Below are 18,975 nucleotides of genomic sequence, written 5' to 3'. Positions count from 1 at the left end.
ATTTTCATTCTCCACAGTGGCATCAAATGTCTTTTTTGCACAACAGCATCCAACAGAAAATAAAAGTATTTGCTGGCTCAAAAGCCAAACCAGTTTTATTGTTTAAATTATTTCAGCCACACAAGAGAATTAATTCTTTCAGGACTACCAGTTTTTATGTTTGCTTCGACTTTGAGTCTCGTACTGCACTGGAGAAGTATCTATAGAAATCTGTTACATTCTTTGCCTTTTTTAACAGAACAGTAATGTATCACTTAGCCAAAAATTGTCAGTTTCTGCTCATATATCTCTATTCTTCATTTGAACAGTATCTCCCCATCTCAACAGAGAAGTTTCCCATAGTTACTATGTAACATATCTATAGCAAATACTGCCTTCAAAAACTTTGACATGTAATTTACGTATGACTGCTTCTTTTTAAAGAATCACTTATTCTTAGGTTTTTAGGGTCCTTTTCCTTTAACTTAAGGTAAGTCCCACTCTATCTTTAATTGTCTTTATCTACAGGGGTATCAGAGTTCTGTGGTCATTACTTTTAATTCTTTCATCCCTTATCAGCGCTACCTTTGCTTTGCATGTCCTTACATTTCACCACTCAAACAAGGTTTTGTCTTTACTTATTCCACTCAGAGATTAGCTTCTCAAATAAAATCCTTTTAGAAGCTTACCTGCAGCATAGTATCTGTCTAATACATGCTGGCTTATGGATAAATGAGAAGAAATGCTTAAAGAAACATTTTTAAAAAATCAGTAAATGTAACTATCATTAGCTATTTATATTCCTCACTAGAAATACTGTATAAAAGAGGGGTTGAAAGAAAAAGCAAGTATCACTTGCTTTTAAGGGTAAACGCACAAATAATTTAGTTATCTCAAAACTATGCTTGCAGGTCCCCTAGAAAATTCTGATCAATTCCAGTTACCCTTGAAATGCCTCCCAAAATCCCCTAGAGCAAACATAGCTCTGTTCTGTAAGGAAGCTGTGCAGTAATTATGGAATTGAACCTAACAAAAGTTAGTAGTTTTGGCCTTCAATTAGATTAAATCAATTTAGAGTAAACTATAGCATACTACACACTGATAACATCAATAAAGTAATTGAAGAACATTTAAAGAACAGCAGTAGTCTGAGTCAGCTGGTCCAGCAGTAAGAATCCTTTCTACAAGGAATATTTCTAACAATCATAGAGTTGAAGCAAGTTATATGTCAAGAAGAATTTGGATTTGCTGCCTTTAATGTCAGAGATTTCACTGAAAGCTTTGTGATCTCCTCCTTTGACCTTATCTATGGAGTGATAGAGCTGGTGAAGCTAATCACCAGTTAATTCCTCCACATCTAATTTATGTACATAATTTCAGTTATTTTAGACAACATAGAGAGAACGTGAGATCTCCTTATTACACTGCTATTAAGTACATTTAAGTACAAATGGTCCTTCATAAATTAAAACCTGCATACTTTAACTGATTACTGGAGTACCTAATTAATCATCTGAAAACTTGCTTTGAGCTTTAAGAGTAAATGACCTTAAGCGTGAGGAGGACATATTTTCAGACAACAAAAAAAAAATCCAAAGTAATACCTGAATCAAAATTTAAAAATAAATTTCTTGGATCGACATCTCCAATGCTATAGATTTGCTATCTAGTGTCCATGCCTAGACTGGGAAAGTGTTGTGTGAGATACAATGCAAACCTTTGGTTAGCCCCAGCCCCTGCACAAAGAATTTACAATATAAACATGTGTGTTTGCACATGAGGGTCAGTCCACCCTCTGTAATTGCAGCTGCCCAGCTGTGCGTGCCAGGCTGCAGCGCCTGCACATGTCAAGGCCACCTTCTGTGTGGTTTGTGCTGAAGCATCTTGCGTGGTTGCATTGCCTGGGTGGCTGTGCAGTCACAGGTGGGGGCACCAAAGGGGAAATGGAGAGAAAACAGGCAATATCTAACAGCATCAAAGGATGGGAGAAAATCACAGATGGTAAAGCAGGAAAAGGAGTTAGAGAAGATGATTAGAATGTGCCTGTCTAAAGCACACTCCTTTCTGAAAGAGAGGAGGGAGTTGTCCATTTGTACTGATACTTGAACAGCTGTACATTTTTGGTTGTCATTACAGAAAATTTTTGCTGACAAACCCCAGAGATTCTGGTTTTTATATTTTAGGTGATTCCTGCCTTCAGGCCTAGCTAGTTCATAGTTGGCTGCATTTTACAATCCATGGGTGCAACAGTTTACTGATGACTATTCTGAATACCCACTCCCTATTGCTCTCACAGGTCACTTTTCAGACCAGCTTTTCTTTTTTAGAGTGCTATTGTGATCTTAGTCTCATGCTTCTTTCTATGTATACACTTAAGCTTAGCTATTTTCATTCTGAATTTTTGTTTTGTTTTAACAAATGAATGAAAGACATGCCAAAAATGTTCGGCTTTACAGCATGCAAGAATGAAACCCTCTTTCTATGCACACAGTGTGTATAATTTAAAAATTGCCGTTTCAGAGTCCTGTGCCTTGCAGTTTGAACAGCAGACAATTTTTACAGTTTAAGCTCCACTCTGATTCTGTTGGATGTTCAGTTATGAGCAGGCTGCTTTAAAAGCTAAAGATATTCACAGGAAATGGAAGGGGCAGAACTAACTTACTCCCTACAGGACTAGCAAAGTTCCATTGATTTTTCAGTTCCCTTATTGACTGGATAATCCTTCCCTTCTACTTTACTTTCAGGTGGTACTGCACAAGACACGGTCTCACATACATTAATTACAGATCTTATATAGCTCTTCACATACGAAAGACCTCTGTGTTTAATTCTAGGCTGAAAACACTCAGCCATCAGATCTACCCTCTTTACTTCCCCCCTCTTCATTCCTTTTTGGAAATTACTTGTAATGTCATTAATAGGAAACTGTCATTATACCATACCCTAATCTCTCATTTCATGGACAGAGCTCTCCGTGGCTCAATTAATGAAAAACATTCCTCCATCAAGTGGATGCCATTGCCTACAGTACTTTGAAGGGCAGTTGCAGCATCATTAGTGGCATATGTGTATGAAATTATGTAAATTGATGTCCTCCAGGAGGGTTGTTTTTTGTGTGGTGCCTGCCCCAGATGCATCTGATCTGGGCTAGAATCCCTTAGTACTCATAAAACTGGCAATAACTAAAACTCCTCAATATGTGGATTTCCATTTAACAAAATTTCATTCCTTTCGATCTGTTTCACCGTGCTAGCTCCTCTGGAATGCAAATGTGCCCTGGACAAGCGAAATGCAAGAAATTCCTAAGGGGTCATCGTTTGCATCTCCTCTATATTGCCAGCATGGAGGAAGAAAAGGAAACCTACCTTTTTGTGTGGAAGAAAAATCTGCTTTAACTCATCCAGCAGCTGTTTCCAGGGTATGAAGATGACCTTGCCTGGAGTTAGAATACACCTTTTCCACATACTATGAAAATGGATAAAAATAGTTCCACAAAATTCTTGGCTTAAGAAAATTGAGATACCTTTTTTTTTCCAGACAGGTCTCTGATTGTTTTTGTGAAACTCTGCTTTGTAGGATTAAAACACAAAATAATTCTTTATAAATTTATAACCTGTATATTAATTAGGTCTTAATAATTGGCCTAGAATCCATTTGCTGACATTCTTGATTCAGTGTAACCCTCTGAGGCTCTTTGTTTAGGAAACATTTCTGTAAAACATTTCAGGACATTTCAACAGATGATTAAGAGACTCATAACATTTTGAAAAACAATGTTATGATTGTTTCCCTTAGCAGCCTGATCCATTCTGAAGAGAAGTGCTTGATTGGAGGTAACCTTTGCAGCAGACAAATGCCATTTGCTGTTCCTATGAAAAACTGGTCCAAATCCAAATTAAAAAACTCCAGCAAAAAATAATTATAAATTCACATGTACTCAGTGGCAGGCACTTGATAGCATATGGCACCTGAATGTGCCAAGGATTCTTTAGAGCATACGCCATCACTTAGCAGTTCCTACTTGCCAAACTGCTTCTGCTTGTGACATCCCTCAGGGATCATGCTCCTGTCTGTGCCCTGTGCAAGCCCTGAGCTGGACTTTCGCTGCAATATTTCCTTTCCATAGGCAAGGGACAGCCCAACTGCAAGAGCTCAGCTTCTCCATGTCTTTTGTGATAAGACAGCATCTTCCTTTGCATGGTCTGTGCCATCAGGTACATTACAAGGGATATGCCTGTAGGTTTGTGGGCTTTCTTCAGACATTTCTAAACAGGCCATAACAAGAGTTCTGCAGGTTCATTCTTCCCATTTTAATGTCATCTTACTTTTATGTCATTTTCTAAATCTTAGATTATAAAGTTATGCCTTGACCTGAATATGTGTGTTTTGTCAAAAATGTGACTTTGGTGAAGAAAGAAAAGGCCCATATACCAGTACTGCTGAAATATTGTATGAGGAAAGGTTTGTACAAAAAATAGCATATTTTTCTTTGGCTAACTGATATATTTGAAAAAAATCCACCAAACTTTACAGTCCTTTATGAGCCCTACTTCAGATTTGAAATAAACGCAGCAATCCTGAATGATGTAATTTCCAGCAACTCAAGCTTGTGCTTATGCAAATTTGTCCAATATATTTAATCAATGTACTTATTAGCTGCCAACAAGACAATGTCTTATGCAGACTTGGGATTTTGCAGGTTTTGATCTGAAGTGCTTACCTTTGGTTAAAGCACACACAGTGTAGGATGTGCCTGGGACTTCTCCCAGTGGCAGGTTTGGGGGCTATTGCTCATTCCTTCTGACACAGAAGTGATGGAGTGCTACATCATGCCTTTAGTCCTGCAGAAGCTGGGGAGAGTTTGCATAAAAACTGCTGGCAGGAAATGGCCACAGTGATTCATCTTCCTAATAGTGTGCTGTGAGGTTGTGCAACTCATGGGCCAGCAATGCCACGTCCTGTACAGAGATTCTGAAATGTTTATAAATCTTTTTTTTTGGGGGGGGGGGGGGAGGTTCATTTTGGTTTGCTTTTTTTGATTTGTTTTGGTGGGGTTTTGTTTGTTTGTTTTGGTTTGGTTTTGGTTTTTGGTTTTTTTGTTTTTTAATTATTGCATAGTCCACAACTTCCTGCTAAGCTTATGCTCATACAGTTCTGGGACTCTTTGTCTGTTCTGCTGCCATCAGGTCTCCTAAAGTCAATAAATGCCTGCAGGTCATAATTTTATGCAAAAGCAAAGTCATCAGCTCTGGTGTGAAAATTTGTACAAAAAAGATTTAATAGGACATCATCTTTTATAGCTATTGCTTTAAATTACCTAGCTGCCAAAAGCAGACATATATGAGAAATTAATGGATATATAACATCATTCTTGATTAAATCATTGTTGTAAATATAATGGAAATGAACTATTAAACCAATAACGTTTCTTTTCATTAGTTTGAAAAGACCAAGGATAGAGACATTGCACAAAAATGCCAAGAGCCAAGAATATTGCACCTTACTATGGTGCAATTACCTTGGAACCACAGTTGGGAATTCTGACAGCAGCTGATTGACATAAAATATACAAAATAGGGAAGGATGCAATCTGTGATTCTTACAGGGATTTGACTGACTGCAGTACTCTAGAGTCTCAAAACCAAAACATAGGGTTGGATCTTCCTTTCTTTTGACTCTCCATGAGCAGAAAGCAGTTGGTTTTGACGACATTTTTAAGCAAGAGAAATTCCTACATAGGATGCTGAGCATTAGAATGTAAACCCAAATCAGTGGAAAGATGGAATCAAAGAAATATACCACAAGTAGCTGTCAGTATGCAGAAAGGATATACACTCTTGTCTGAATACTTTGACTCTTGTAGGGGAAAAAAGAAGTCAAAGCCACAAGCCAAGTATCAAACCCTAGACTGAGATACATTAAAACACTTCTTTTAATGCACAGCTGCTAAAGCTGCCCACGCACTCATTTTTGCTTGAGTGATCACTATGGCATAAGTCAGGCAGTATTTTTCTGCATAGCTTGTTAAACATGCCAATTTCACAGGCTGCTTTTGGGAAAGGTTTCTGCTCTTGTTGCTTGGTTTAGCAGATGTTGGCTTGCAGTTCTGCACTCACAGTATAGAGGATTAAGGAAACAGAAGGATCTTCAGGAAGGAATATGGCAATTGTCCAGTGTAAGCCCAGCTGCATCCAAAAGGCATTCCCATCAAGGACTGCTATCCATTTGTCAAATCAACTTGACATTATCTGCTTGGAAAAATAACTAGCCTAGTCTGCATTTAAGGAATAGGATTACCTTCTTCTCAAGATATGATGGAGAGGATGGAGGCAAGCAGGTAACAGTGCAAAGCAGATCAGTGTGATAAGATACAAAGGTTTCACACTGGTTTGTATATTATAAACTGCTTGAGTGCAAAGGAAAATGATCACAACCAAACCCTTCAAAACTTCACATCTCCAGCTGGCACAGCTAACAGATATGTCAGAGAAGCACTAATAAGCACAGAGAAACCTCTAGGGGAAATCTTTCTGTTCTCCATCTGTCATGGAGTAAATAGGTCTTATTGATTATCTACCACTTGATTTATACTAAATGCTTTCAAACATTTCCCATTTATAATTTTCAAATACAAGAATAATTAAATTTTGATTTATGGGAATTGCACAAGATGATGTGATTTTTTTTGTCCAGTCAGCAGCACTCAGCTGTACCACAGATATTAAGAAAACTAATAGAATGTTTTAACTTTAAAATAGTAGCAGCCTGAGTTTTGAGGTTTTGGGTGGTGGTCTGAATAATGCAAGAGGAAGAGCAAAAAAGCTTCAGTGTTGGCTGTAGTTGTGTTTTTACTGTTTCTAATTCTGGGTCACAGAAGATACAAAGGTTTTACAGCCCCACTATAAAACAGCTCTTTATCTTTTCTCCACTAATTCCGTGGTGTCACATTTAACAAAACTAGGAAACTGAAGATAATATGGATGTTTGCAGATTAGCGGTCAGGTAATAAATAACACTAATTTCACATACCTACAAATGTAAAGGCACCTTATCACTGTTTAAGTTTCTCACTCTTTGTAATGCCTGCCAACATTTTAACCCAGGCAAATTACAGTATTGTTTTTGCTGTTTTTTCACTGGGATAAATACACAGCCATAATATCCTTTTATCAGATTTCATGGTATAAAAGGGCTTTGGTGCTTAATTCAAGTTGTATATTGCTGAGGCAATTCCAGAGTTCCTGTTTTGGAAGATGTATTTGTCTTGCCTTTTAGTTGCCTTGTCTTTTCACTGTGCTCTAAGTACCACTTGCCCGAGAAGATGCAGCTGTGACCCTGCCCAGTCAGTGCAATGCTACAGGGCTACAGAGATCCCCAGAGAAATTCCTCTTGCCACCAGGAGACTCTACATCAGCCACAGCAAAATTAAGCAACTCCAGGTAAGAAAACCCAGAAAAAATACTTTTTGTAGTGCACTGTAACTGAAAGTTGAATTTCCCAGATGGTGGTGGCATCTAGTGAGGAGAGAATCTTATTCCATGTTCTAAAAACTGATGAAGTGCTGCCAGATCTGGTTTTATTTTTACTTACTCTTCAAGGATATGTAAATATATTCCTGTAGTGTTTTCATGTTCCTGCAGTCTCTAAGCACACAGTTCACACTGTCAAAATTATATTTTGTATGAAACTCAAAAAAAATAGTATTTTACAACTAGCAGCCAAAGGTTGACTTGTTTTATACATGACCAAATAACTATTGACTTTCAGAGTAATTTTTTAACCTGTTAAAAGCTTTTTCTATTGTTGGTACGATGTAATACTTTTTCACAGTAAAATGAAAGGGTTCATGTCATTAGAACAATTTCCCTAATGAATGAAATTGAAGCTCTTTTTTCCCCTCTCGAGCTGTCAGGTACAACTGCTATTAGAAATGGTAGAGGAAGTAAGTTTGAGTCTAAGGCACAGCATGAGATGTTTCTAAAAGCAAGGCCAGGGCCTATCTAATAACCCACATAAGTGAGATCAGCTTCTAACCAAAGCTGCCAGCTATTTGTGCTATGGAAAAAGTTTATTCTGGGTTTCTTGAGGCACCACTGGTTCGCTTTATTAAAGGCATCAGCTTATGCTCATCTTGCACTGCACTCTGGAATGGTGCTTCTTTGTTTCCTATCCTGGAATAAATATCTTTATTTAATAAATTCACCTTGTATAGATAGACACAAGGGAAATAAAACCACCTGTATTACACATGCTTGCTGTGTATCAATTTGCTACAAATAATAAGAAATGTGCAATTCAAATGAGATACATTTTCTCTTACAAAAATTTAACTGCTCTGAAATGCATCTTTGATTTTGCCCTCAGGACCAAATGGAAATAGGCTAGAAGGCAGCTTAGAGCAGCATCTAGAATTCCTGTTGCCCACAGAGAAATAGTGATTGTAGTTTTCCTCTAGGAAAGTTTACTCTTTTAGCTGCTACTAGTATCTTTGTTTTTTTTGTTTTATCTCACACACCCACAAGAGTCAAACATTGGTGTGATTTAGCTATACTCGGGGTAAACAAAAGGTTTGTGAAATGAATTCTGTATTAGGAAATACATTTTCTGTGCAAACTCTTCCCTCCTCCTCCCCATTATTTTCTTTCCAAGATAAGTAGGATGAGCCATTTTCTGTTTCTTAGGCTAGTTGTCCCTACCTGTCAGCAACTCCTCAGTTACAAGTGAAGTGGCCTTAGGTTCTGACTAGAGCAAAAGACAAGTGTCATAAAGCATTTAAATGTTGGATATAAGTGAATGAAGTGGTGAGATGAATGTTTTATGGCCAATCAAAACAAATGGTGTGTGAAACCATCTAAGAAGAGAGTTTTTTCACTTTGTACATTAATTCCACTGGCTATGAGTCTGCCTTACTGCTGCTACTGACTGCACTGAAAGGAAAAAGTCCTTTCACACTACATCCTTGTAGTTATGTAGGCTGTTTCCTTGAGACTATACTGGCACTTTGGATCTATGTTTTTCTTTTTTTTTCCCATGCAACAAATTATACTTCTGAGGTCTTGACATCATAAATACCTATGCCTAATTTCACACAGCTGAGCAATTCCCCTGGCACATATTATAGTGCTTAGGGAAACATTTCTGCTTGTAAAGTACCTGTCTGCAAGCACTGAAATAACTCTATAGGATTTTAGGGTTTTGGTGTAGGATTTTTGTTCATTTGGCTGGAATGATTTGGGTGTTTTCATTTGTTTGGTTTAAAAAATTCCTTTATTTACCTATTCATAGAGAAAACGTTTTTTCCTAAAGAAATTGAAGGGAAGCCTAGAGTTCCCACAGCTGACCTCCCAGAGACTTTTATATCTAAGCATTCACAAATATTATGGTTTGGCAATTAGCTGCCTCAGAAGAATAAAAAAATATTGTTTCAATTACTTCTGCATCTTAATTTGCATTGATTATTATTACAATTGTGAAGAAATAGTATTGTAAAAAAGAATATATGTTTGCATGCTAAATCCATTATGTAAAAAAAAAACCAAGAAAAATAGTCGATTTTTTGTTTGTTTTTTTTTTTTTTTCTTACCCTGGTCAATTTTGTATTTGTTCTGTCAGGGCTCATCAGTGTTAAAAACAGTGGCTGGCACTTTTTCTTTTGGTAATTTTACAGCCTGGGGTTTGTTATAATAAAAGACTTAATAATATCCAAACCAGATTAATTTTAGCATCTTTTTTCAATATTTCCTGCTCCCTCCTTGACTTGAAGATCAAGTATAACCTTTTAACTCTTAATTTAAAATTTAGTTTATATCTTACTATATTAATTAATGGGGTTTTATCTGCTAAAAGAAAATTATCTACCTTGCTTAGAGAATAGGGAACTGTTTTAAAAAAACTGCTTATAATATATCCCAGATCACAGCAACTCAAAAGCCAAAAAAAAGTAATTAAAACATCAAATTCCTCAAAATGTCTGTATTAAATAACAGCATATTAGATCCACTTTCAGGAGATCAAGGTTTTAAAATATAAAGCTATAATAGTATAATTTTACAGGCAATCCAGTTAGAGAATAAAACACTGTTTCCTAGCAAAAAAAGATCTGGTGGGCTTTCAAATATATTTTGATTTGTATTAGAAAGACTGGGTGGTTTATAAGAGTATGGATAAATATTTAAGTCTCAAAACAGCATGGTCACAAAGCTTAGCAATGCATACCAAATAGGTGGAAAATAGAAATTATAATAATCCACATTAAGAAGCCTAACATCATTACAGAACAAATGTCTGAACATTAACTTTCACGTAGCTCTCTCTCTGTCACTTAATAAGATGAAAATTAAGCCTCTCAGAGACATACAGAAATCAACTGAGGAAAAGCAGAAAAAATTACTTTTGTAATTTCTAGGAAAAAATATGTTGAATTGTGAAGGTTCATAATTGGTTCAATTTCCATAAGATGGTTTTATAATTACATGTGATTATGTTTTTGTGCTCTTGACCAATGCAGCTCATTTCTATGTACAAGATCATCTTCCTAATCATGACCAAAACTGGACATCAGCAGTTCTGATATTGCTATATACCTATATATACACAAAACACTGCATTATAGAAAAATAAAATTATATCATTTGGATAACTTTGTTGTTTACTGTTGAAAATATAAGGTTTTTAATGGAGGTACATTCCCTCATTGAATTTAAATATAATCTATGGAGAAACCTGCTTCAATAGAGGTTCCATATTTATACTTTCTCAGTAATTGCATCAAAATTTGCAATTCAGAAATTGTTTTGCAAGACAGAATAAAGTTAATCTGAAAGATAAACTAAGGATACCACAGCAAAACGAAATCTGACTTGTCCTTCACAGCTGTGCAGGCTTTAATTTTAACAGAAGTTAAAATGCAGAGTTTGTAGCTGAGATAAATAGATACAGCCCAGAAATACGCAAGAGTTGGACAAATGAAGCTGTAAGACATCTTTTGGCAGTCACCTTTATGAGCTGATTTCTCTTACACAAGTATGATAGTCAAATGTACCCAACCAGGACTATGGAACAAGATGACTACCCAGCACCTGTACTGCAGAAGGACTTGTACTGCCCTCCATGGAGATTCCTGACTGGGATGAGGGGTTGTGCTGTAGAATAGGCTGCATAGCTTTCCCCACTGAGAGTAAAACGTGCTGGGAGCTACCAAGCCCTGGGGGAAATGGCAAGAAGAACCTACTGTTACTTTAGCCTCTCTAACTGGTGTGGTATGCCTGAGACCTGTAGTGAGATGTCTTTGGACATGGGAAGGGAAAACAGATGAGGACACTCCTTCCCACCACTCCTGTGCAGAACACCTGCTTATGTTGCTTTTTGGGGGGGATTCCCATATGAATGATTTTTTAAGACCCAGTCACTGAGGGAAGCATATTTGGTAATTTGAGAAAACCAATGTTTTAACAACTGGTGTGCTTAGAGTACTCCCTGGCTCACCCTCATTGCACACTTCTCCTATCTCAGCTTAGAGAGTGCTGCCAGATTCACTTAGATTTGCTGCTTAACTTGAGACACAAGATGGCAAGCTTTGTAAACAAGCACCTTCCAACAGAGCAGAAAAAGAATGGAACAATTGGTTGCCTCTCGATATTATAGTTATAGTCAACATCTAAATCTCATTTACCACTGCTAAGTATCTGTTTATTACCACCTAATAATAACTAAGTTTCTGTGAAAACTCTGTTCCACAGAGGTGGTTTTTCAGGCCAGGCTGATCTGACACTTTTGGTTTGATCATATTAAAATGTGAGGTTTTTATTTTAAAAGAGGAAGGTAGTGAGGGAGAGAAAAGTGTTGAATTTTAGTCTTCCCCCAAAAGAGTAGCAAGAGGTAAAGATATTTGTGGGTACTCCCTCTGGGGAATACATGCTGCAGTGACAGCACTGTTGATCTATAGAAATGACTGTATCATGAACTCAAAAGTGCTCTAGCAAGTACCATCGAGCACAATGAACATTAACAACCACCCACTCTCTGCAAAGATTTCTGCCACTGGTGATGTTAGCTTTCCATTTAATATAGGCTATCCACCAGGAGGAAATAAAAGCAGTATTCCTTCTTCAAATGTATATGCTTGCTCAAACCTAACACAGCATAGACTTAAGCCACAAAATTCTGGAAATGTAAATAAATACTGGCAAGCAACAGGTACCTATAGTAATACCTCTACTGTTACCACTTATTTTAGTTTCACATTCTAAATATGTTGTTTTTCAGCATATACTAGCAATTGTCCAAGCATCCAGAAGGAGTAACCAGTGAGGATATCTATAAATGTGCTATCATATTAATTGTTTCTTTTTCTCTTTAAGTTTATTGACTTCAGGAGAATGTCAGTCCTTGAAGAGCTGGTCCTATCATGCAGTGGCACAGAATCAATAGAAAACAACACTTTCAAAGCTCTGAGCAGCTTGAAGTCCCTGGAACTCTGCAAAAATCAGCTAAAGCAAATACCCACCTTTCTCCCATCTGGCCTTGAAATTTTAAAACTCGCTGATAACTCCATCAATGCTCTGCATGCATCTGATTTTGCAGGTTTGATGAAACTAAGAGTGCTCGATCTTCGGAACAACTTGATTGTGACTCTGCCTCCAAGTGCATTTTCTTCCCTTTACAATTTACAGAGTCTGATCCTGGATGGCAACAACATAGAATCTGTGTCTGCACCACTTAGGCTTCCTAGGCTGAAGTATCTGAGCATGGCTGATAATAAACTGAATTCGTTTCCAACCAACTTCTTTGCATCTTTCCAAAGCCTGCATTTTCTCAGCTTAAGTGGTAACTTTCTGACAAAGATGCCTCTTGACCTACCTAAATCCCTGCTGTCACTGAAATTAGAGAAAAACCAACTTAAAATAGTGAGACTTCGAGATGTGAAACACCTAGAAAATCTGTCTGAGTTCCTTCTGTCAGAAAATCAGCTGACATCAATAGATGGTGCCCAGCTTCTTCCTAACTTGACAACACTGGAGCTCTCTAAGAACCAGCTCCACACTGTGCCCCTCAGGCTGCCCAGCAGGCTGCAGAAACTCGACTGCAGCAATAACCTGATCCAAAGGGTGACAGCACAGGACTTTCAAGGACTCCAAGACCTGAAGCACTTGTTTCTCGACAACAACGCTGTCCACACGTTCGAGGCGGGAGCTCTCCAGCAGTGCGCGCAGCTTTCCAATCTGGCGCTGGAACAGAATCTCCTCAGTTCTATTCCGCTGAGGCAAGTGAATCTCAGGACTGCTGGTCCCAAGGTGTCATCTCTCCTTCCTTGCAGTATGAGAGACAAAAATTGGTATTCAGACCCAGTCACGGTAGAAGTCTGTCCGTACCATAAACCCATTGGCGTAACCAGCACAAATTAGCACTCCTGTTAGCAGTCTCAGAGTAGAGCTGCTTTCATTACATCTGTGGCCCCCAATGAATCTGCTCATTTTGCATCTCTCCCTGCCAGTGAGACCACTTTATTTAATTAGCACACCAATAAGAAGAACCTGCTAGGAGAATACAACAGACTTACTACCAAGGTTATACTGCTACTTAGATTTACCCTCCCCCACAAAAGAAAAATAATTGAGCATTTGATATAAAGAATAGATAGCAATTTTAAAGCCGATGTTTCTACCAAGCCACACCAAGTTTATTATTATTAAAATATTAAGATTTGGGGAGCTGAATCTGATCAAAAAGAATGTGCTTTTCCAGTGGTATTGGCATTCCCAGCTTCATTAAATTCACACATTACAAGGTACTTGGAATGCATATAAACTCTCCAGCTTCAGGCTATAAGAAAAATTCCAGTCAACAGAGCATAGAAGAAACATCCTTTGGGCACACTGTGTTCATTAATGCTCTGCTTAGAGGATCTCTTACATTCATCTGAGTATTGGAACTGGCCATTATCAGAGATGGCCTATTAAGCCAAATGGAGGCTGTTCTGATATAAAGTGGCAATTTTATTATTACAAAAGGCTGTGCAATAAGATGGCACAAAAATAGTGAAGTAATTCCATTAACATAAACTTCGTTAACAAAACTGGACTGTTACACTTTATTTTTATGGCTTGTAGACAGGTTTAACTAGCCTAAATAAATAATGCAGTAAAATTTCAATTAATTTAGTATCATGTCCTTTAGCATTTGAATCTATTTGGCAACAGCTTTATAATCAGAAACTGATTTAGTGGTGTATAAATATTTGATTTCAGTCTAGCTTGACAGGAATGTTTAATGCTTTCTAGTTACTTTAGTATTGTCTAATTTATCTTATTTTACAACCTTCATAGTCAAGAGAATTAACAGCAAGGAGTTCTCCACTAGCCTTTAAACACTACAACTTTTAAGAAGATATTGGGGATCTTTCATTCCAACAGTAAATACAGACTTCCAGGGAGGGCTGTAAACATAAAAGTGGTGAAAAAATTGACAAGAAATAAAGCTTATGTACTTAATTTAATTGTCTGGTGATGACTAGGTATGCATGGATATACAGAAAAAGAAATTATTACTTTTGACTTCTATCTGAGAATTCTGTCAGGTGTAAAAGGTTAAAAGATATGCCTGATGTACTAAAGTGAATAGGTCTTAGCAGGTTTTTGGCAGAAACGAGGAGAATGAAAGCTCCTTTCCCTTCTTTTCTGAAAAGAAAATAATCCACAAGTCCAAGTATTTTCAGGACTTTTAGAGAAGACATGTACTTCATAAGATCCTACAGGGTGTGGTGAAAACACAAGGAAAAACCTGATGCTATTCCTTAGAGTGGCAGTAGCACAATGTGGCTGCGATGGTCAGCTCCCAAGTGAGTACAGCTCCTCTTCCAGCTGCAGGGCCCTCAATCATGTACTCAGTGGCATTATTTTCTCTATTTCAACACAGCCTGAAGTCAAACAATATAGCCATAAAGTTTAAGTCTAACGTTAGTACGGTAAGACTCTTCACAGGTTTAAGGACTTAGTGGTCAGGCTTTGGACTGTAATCAGTCTAGATAAACCTCTTGGGTGACTTCCCACTGCTTTTGACATCAGAGTGGCACTAGGGTATTACGCCAGAGTACCCTTCTGACATTACAGTGTCATATTGGGCAATTGTCTGCAGTTAAGTTTCAAAACTGATTTACTGCAGTCACAACCATTTTGTAAGGTCAGATTTTGTGAAGTGAATCACCATATCAATATGTGAAATTCTCATCTCCCCAGAAAAAGCAGCACAATACAGAACTGGCCTACTCTTGAAATAGTAACATTGAACTTGTCAAGTTTTCACAAATCTGGAAACCATCTTTCAGCTTAAGAGGTTCAAACTCGGCTTCACAAAAAACAGTGAGGGTCACCCATATGTTTACCAGTTGTAGTATACTGCTGTTCTATTCTATTCTAAATGCTATTCTATTCTAAATGCTATTCTATTCTAAATGCTGTTCTATTCTAAATAGATCTTGGTAATATGATTATCATTTCCCTGGGAGGTTCAGTCAAGTTTCCTTAAAATCTGTAACCTTGACTCTTAATTTAATCACCTTGCATACTACCATAGTAAGGTATTTTTAAGTTACTTTCAAATTAATTTTATTAAAGATATTCCATGCCTATGCCTATGCTTTTCTGTTAAGCACTTGTCACTAACTATATCAAAGGGAAATTAAAAGATCATAAATGAGAAAGACTTTTGAAATTAAGGTATTTTAATATAAATTTGTAATATATATGAAAATAAGAATTATACTGACCTGTCCAGAATCATATCCAGAGATATCCAGCTTTTTCTCTGCTAAATGTAACCAATTTCAAATCTAAATGTAACCTAATTCTCAAAAGTACTATTTTAAAAGCATTTACATTTTCCCTGTTGCTGATTTCTTAGCAGCTTATCATCAGATGGATTACTGCTGTGATGATTAATGTTTGACTCTTATGGGAGCAGGAGAACAAATGGAAAAAATATAATTCTTTACGAACTACGAAATGTTTTTAAACATAAAAGTAGTTGGAGGAGCAGCGCTGCCACAATTGCATAAACTTTTGATCTTTCATGGTGCTGTAGTTTGGTCATTGGCATTGAAGAGTACGAAAAGCATTTTTAAACTTGACAATTTAAATTAAACAGCTGATTTTCTTTATAATACAGCACAAGACTGCTGTTCAGTTCAGTGCAGAACAGTCAGTACATGTCAGAACTGCAGTAATTTGGGAAAACATTTCAATGGTGTGCACATAGTACACCTATAACGTAAAAACAAAGAACAAACAAACCCAAACCCAATGTGAACATCTGTTTTTGCAGAAGATTGCAATTTTTTAGTGATAGCTTTATTTTAGTACATCAGATGTGCCTGGACAAATACCACTTAGCAGAAACAGTGTGATGAACATAACACCTTTCTATTGTTTTATTTTTGCTCAGACTTCCAGACACCCTTGCTAGATTGGATCTAAAAGGAAACGACATAGAGGATGTTGGAGAACAAGAGCTGAAGGACTTGAAACAGCTTCAGGTTTTAAATTTACGGAATAACAAGATATCTCTCTTGGATCGCAAAGTCTTGGAGTATTTGCCTCGTCTCCGTCACCTGTATTTAGATGGGAACCCTTGGAACTGCACCTGTGACCTCCTCAGAACCAGGAGAGTGCTGGTGGCCAAAGGGACGGATGTGCGGGGAGGGCAGTGCGCGGCGCCGGCACACAGCCGGGGAGAAAGCTGGATGTCTTCCAAAAAGATTCTGCAGCAGTGCGAGGACAATCTGTCTTCCACGGAAAGAGGCAAAGAGGACAGGAAGAAAATGAAACCCAATGAGGCCTCCAGCGTTGGAGTGAACACAGATGATGATTACTATGATTATGAATTAGATTAATGTCACAGTTGATCTTTAGTGAACCTTAAAGTTGTCTAGAGCTGCCCACTGCCACCAGTGTCTCTACTGACAAGCAGTCTTCTCATCTTCTGTCATTAGCTTTTCCTGCTCTATTTGTACGACATGAAATAATAGCCAGTGACAGAAGGGCGATAGTAAGGCTGTCATTGTGAACTAAATGTAAAAAAAAAAAATATTTGTTTTTCTATACCATTAGCATTATGTAGTTTGAGGGAAGCAAGAATACAATTATTATATCTTAGAAAAGCAGTCTGTAACTCTGTATGAACCTTTTTATATTAGAACATTTCTTATAGTTGCATAAAACCCCCACAAATAAAATTCTGCAATACCACAAGACACTAACACAAGGAGTCTGGCATTCAACATATTTAAACTCACAGGTCTGCAGGTCAACATGGAGAGTTACACTGATGTGAGTAATTTTTTGAGATTGTTTGGAAATTTTTGCTTTTGAGAAATTTATTTTGGTTTTCCTGAAATATTTCTCTTTTTTGTTTATTTTAGACTATTTTAAATTACATTAGACTAAATTAGCTGAGCTCTAGACAAAACACAGAAGGCTTATCTTCATCACAGCAAGTGAAATAAACAGAAGAATCAGTGTCCTGGTTAATGAAATTTAATAGTAGTTCTGAAATTAATTAATAGTGAGGAAGGAAAACACTGGGGTCAAGTTGACCGGATTCTGTTGTTGTAAACAAAAGAAGGGAGATTCTCAGGAAATAGATCCTGGCAAATATTAGGATAAGATGAAGTGAGGTGAAACTTTTTTTTAAGAGTTTATTTTGGTATCTGAATAGCTAATTTGCTATAATATAGCTCAAGATACCTTGTGTATACTTTTAGGTTAGGTATACTTAATGTGCAAGTACACACTGCAAGTGTCCCCCTTCACTAGCCAGAACTTTCCAGACTTTTATTCACATACACAGAAAAGAAGACTAAATGCTATATAATTAATGCATTAACTCTGATATAAGTAGAAATTTTATCAAGCAGTTCCCAAAGTGCTTGAAAACTAAACAAAACTGGATTAGTGAGACCACTAAAACCAATGACTTACAAACAATCACTTGTTAGTTCGTGATCTCAGGTGATAACTGATGAGTAATTACATCAGCAAATTACTTTTCAAAGCAAACAGTTTCTATTATTTTTTATCTCCCATTGGCATTCAGTAACTGATAATCCTTCATCTCCACGGAGGCTGATTTGTCAGGTGTCAGAGAGCAGCATTTGGTTATGTCTCCTGTGCAAATGTGACTGACATGAGCGTTTCTTAGGTCCCCAACACATTAAACTATGCAATTGGAATGGGGAGAATGGAGCTCATTTTTCTTTATGTTCCCTTATCATCAGACTCTGCAGAGGGATCTGCACAGGTTGGATCAATGGGCTAAGGCCAGCGGTGTGAGACTGAACAAGGCCAAGTGGCACGGCCTGCCCCTGGGTGACAACAGGGTGACAACACCCCCCTGCAGCACTACAGGCTGGGGCAGAGGGGCTGGAAAGCTGCACAGCACGAAAGGACCTGGGTGCGCTGGTTAACAGCTGGCTGGGTAGGAGCCAGTGTGTGCCCAGGTGGCCAAGAAGGCCGATGGGATCTGGTCTGTGTCAGCAATAGCGAGGCCAGCAGGACCAGGGCACTGGTGACACCTCTCCTTGAATGAATGCTGTGCTCACTTTTGGGCCCCACACTACAAGAAAGACATGGAGGTGCTAGTGCCTGTCCGGAGAAGGGAAATGGAGCTGGTGAAGGGCCCAGAGCCTGAGTCCTGTGAGGAACAGCTGTGGTTCTTTAGCCTGGAGGAGGCTCCAGGGGACCTGGTCACTCTCACAACTCCCTGAAAGGAGGAAGTAGCGAGATTGGGGTCAGCCTCAGGAAACAAGTGAAAGGGCTAGCGGAGATGGCCTCAAGCTGCACCAGGGAGGTGTAAATTGGTTATTATAAGAAATTTTTTCATGGAAAGCCTTGTCAAGCATTAGCACAGACTTCCCAGGGAAGTGGTGGAATCACCACCCTGGAAGTGTTCAAAAGATGTGGATGTGGCACTTAAGAACATGGTTAAACAGAGGACTTGGCAGTA

At 37.9% G+C, this 18,975-nt stretch overlaps 1 protein-coding gene across 1 annotated transcript; it reads left to right on the top strand.

The window, feature by feature from the left end:
• Positions 1 to 7,232: 7,232 nt before the first annotated feature.
• Positions 7,233 to 16,864, top strand: LOC131556345 (nephrocan-like). The gene is made up of 3 exons (XM_058802829.1): positions 7,233 to 7,418; positions 12,339 to 13,240; positions 16,417 to 16,864. Exons 1-3 carry the CDS (start codon positions 7,233 to 7,235, stop codon positions 16,862 to 16,864), a joined length of 1,536 nt encoding a protein of 511 aa, XP_058658812.1.
• Positions 16,865 to 18,975: the final 2,111 nt, after the last annotated feature.

The sequence above is a fragment of the Ammospiza caudacuta genome, chromosome 3, assembly GCF_027887145.1.
Source record: "Ammospiza caudacuta isolate bAmmCau1 chromosome 3, bAmmCau1.pri, whole genome shotgun sequence".
Taxonomy (NCBI): domain Eukaryota; kingdom Metazoa; phylum Chordata; class Aves; order Passeriformes; family Passerellidae; genus Ammospiza; species Ammospiza caudacuta.
Note: the sequence above shows the minus strand (reverse complement) of the source record. Positions and strands in the feature narration are given on the sequence as shown.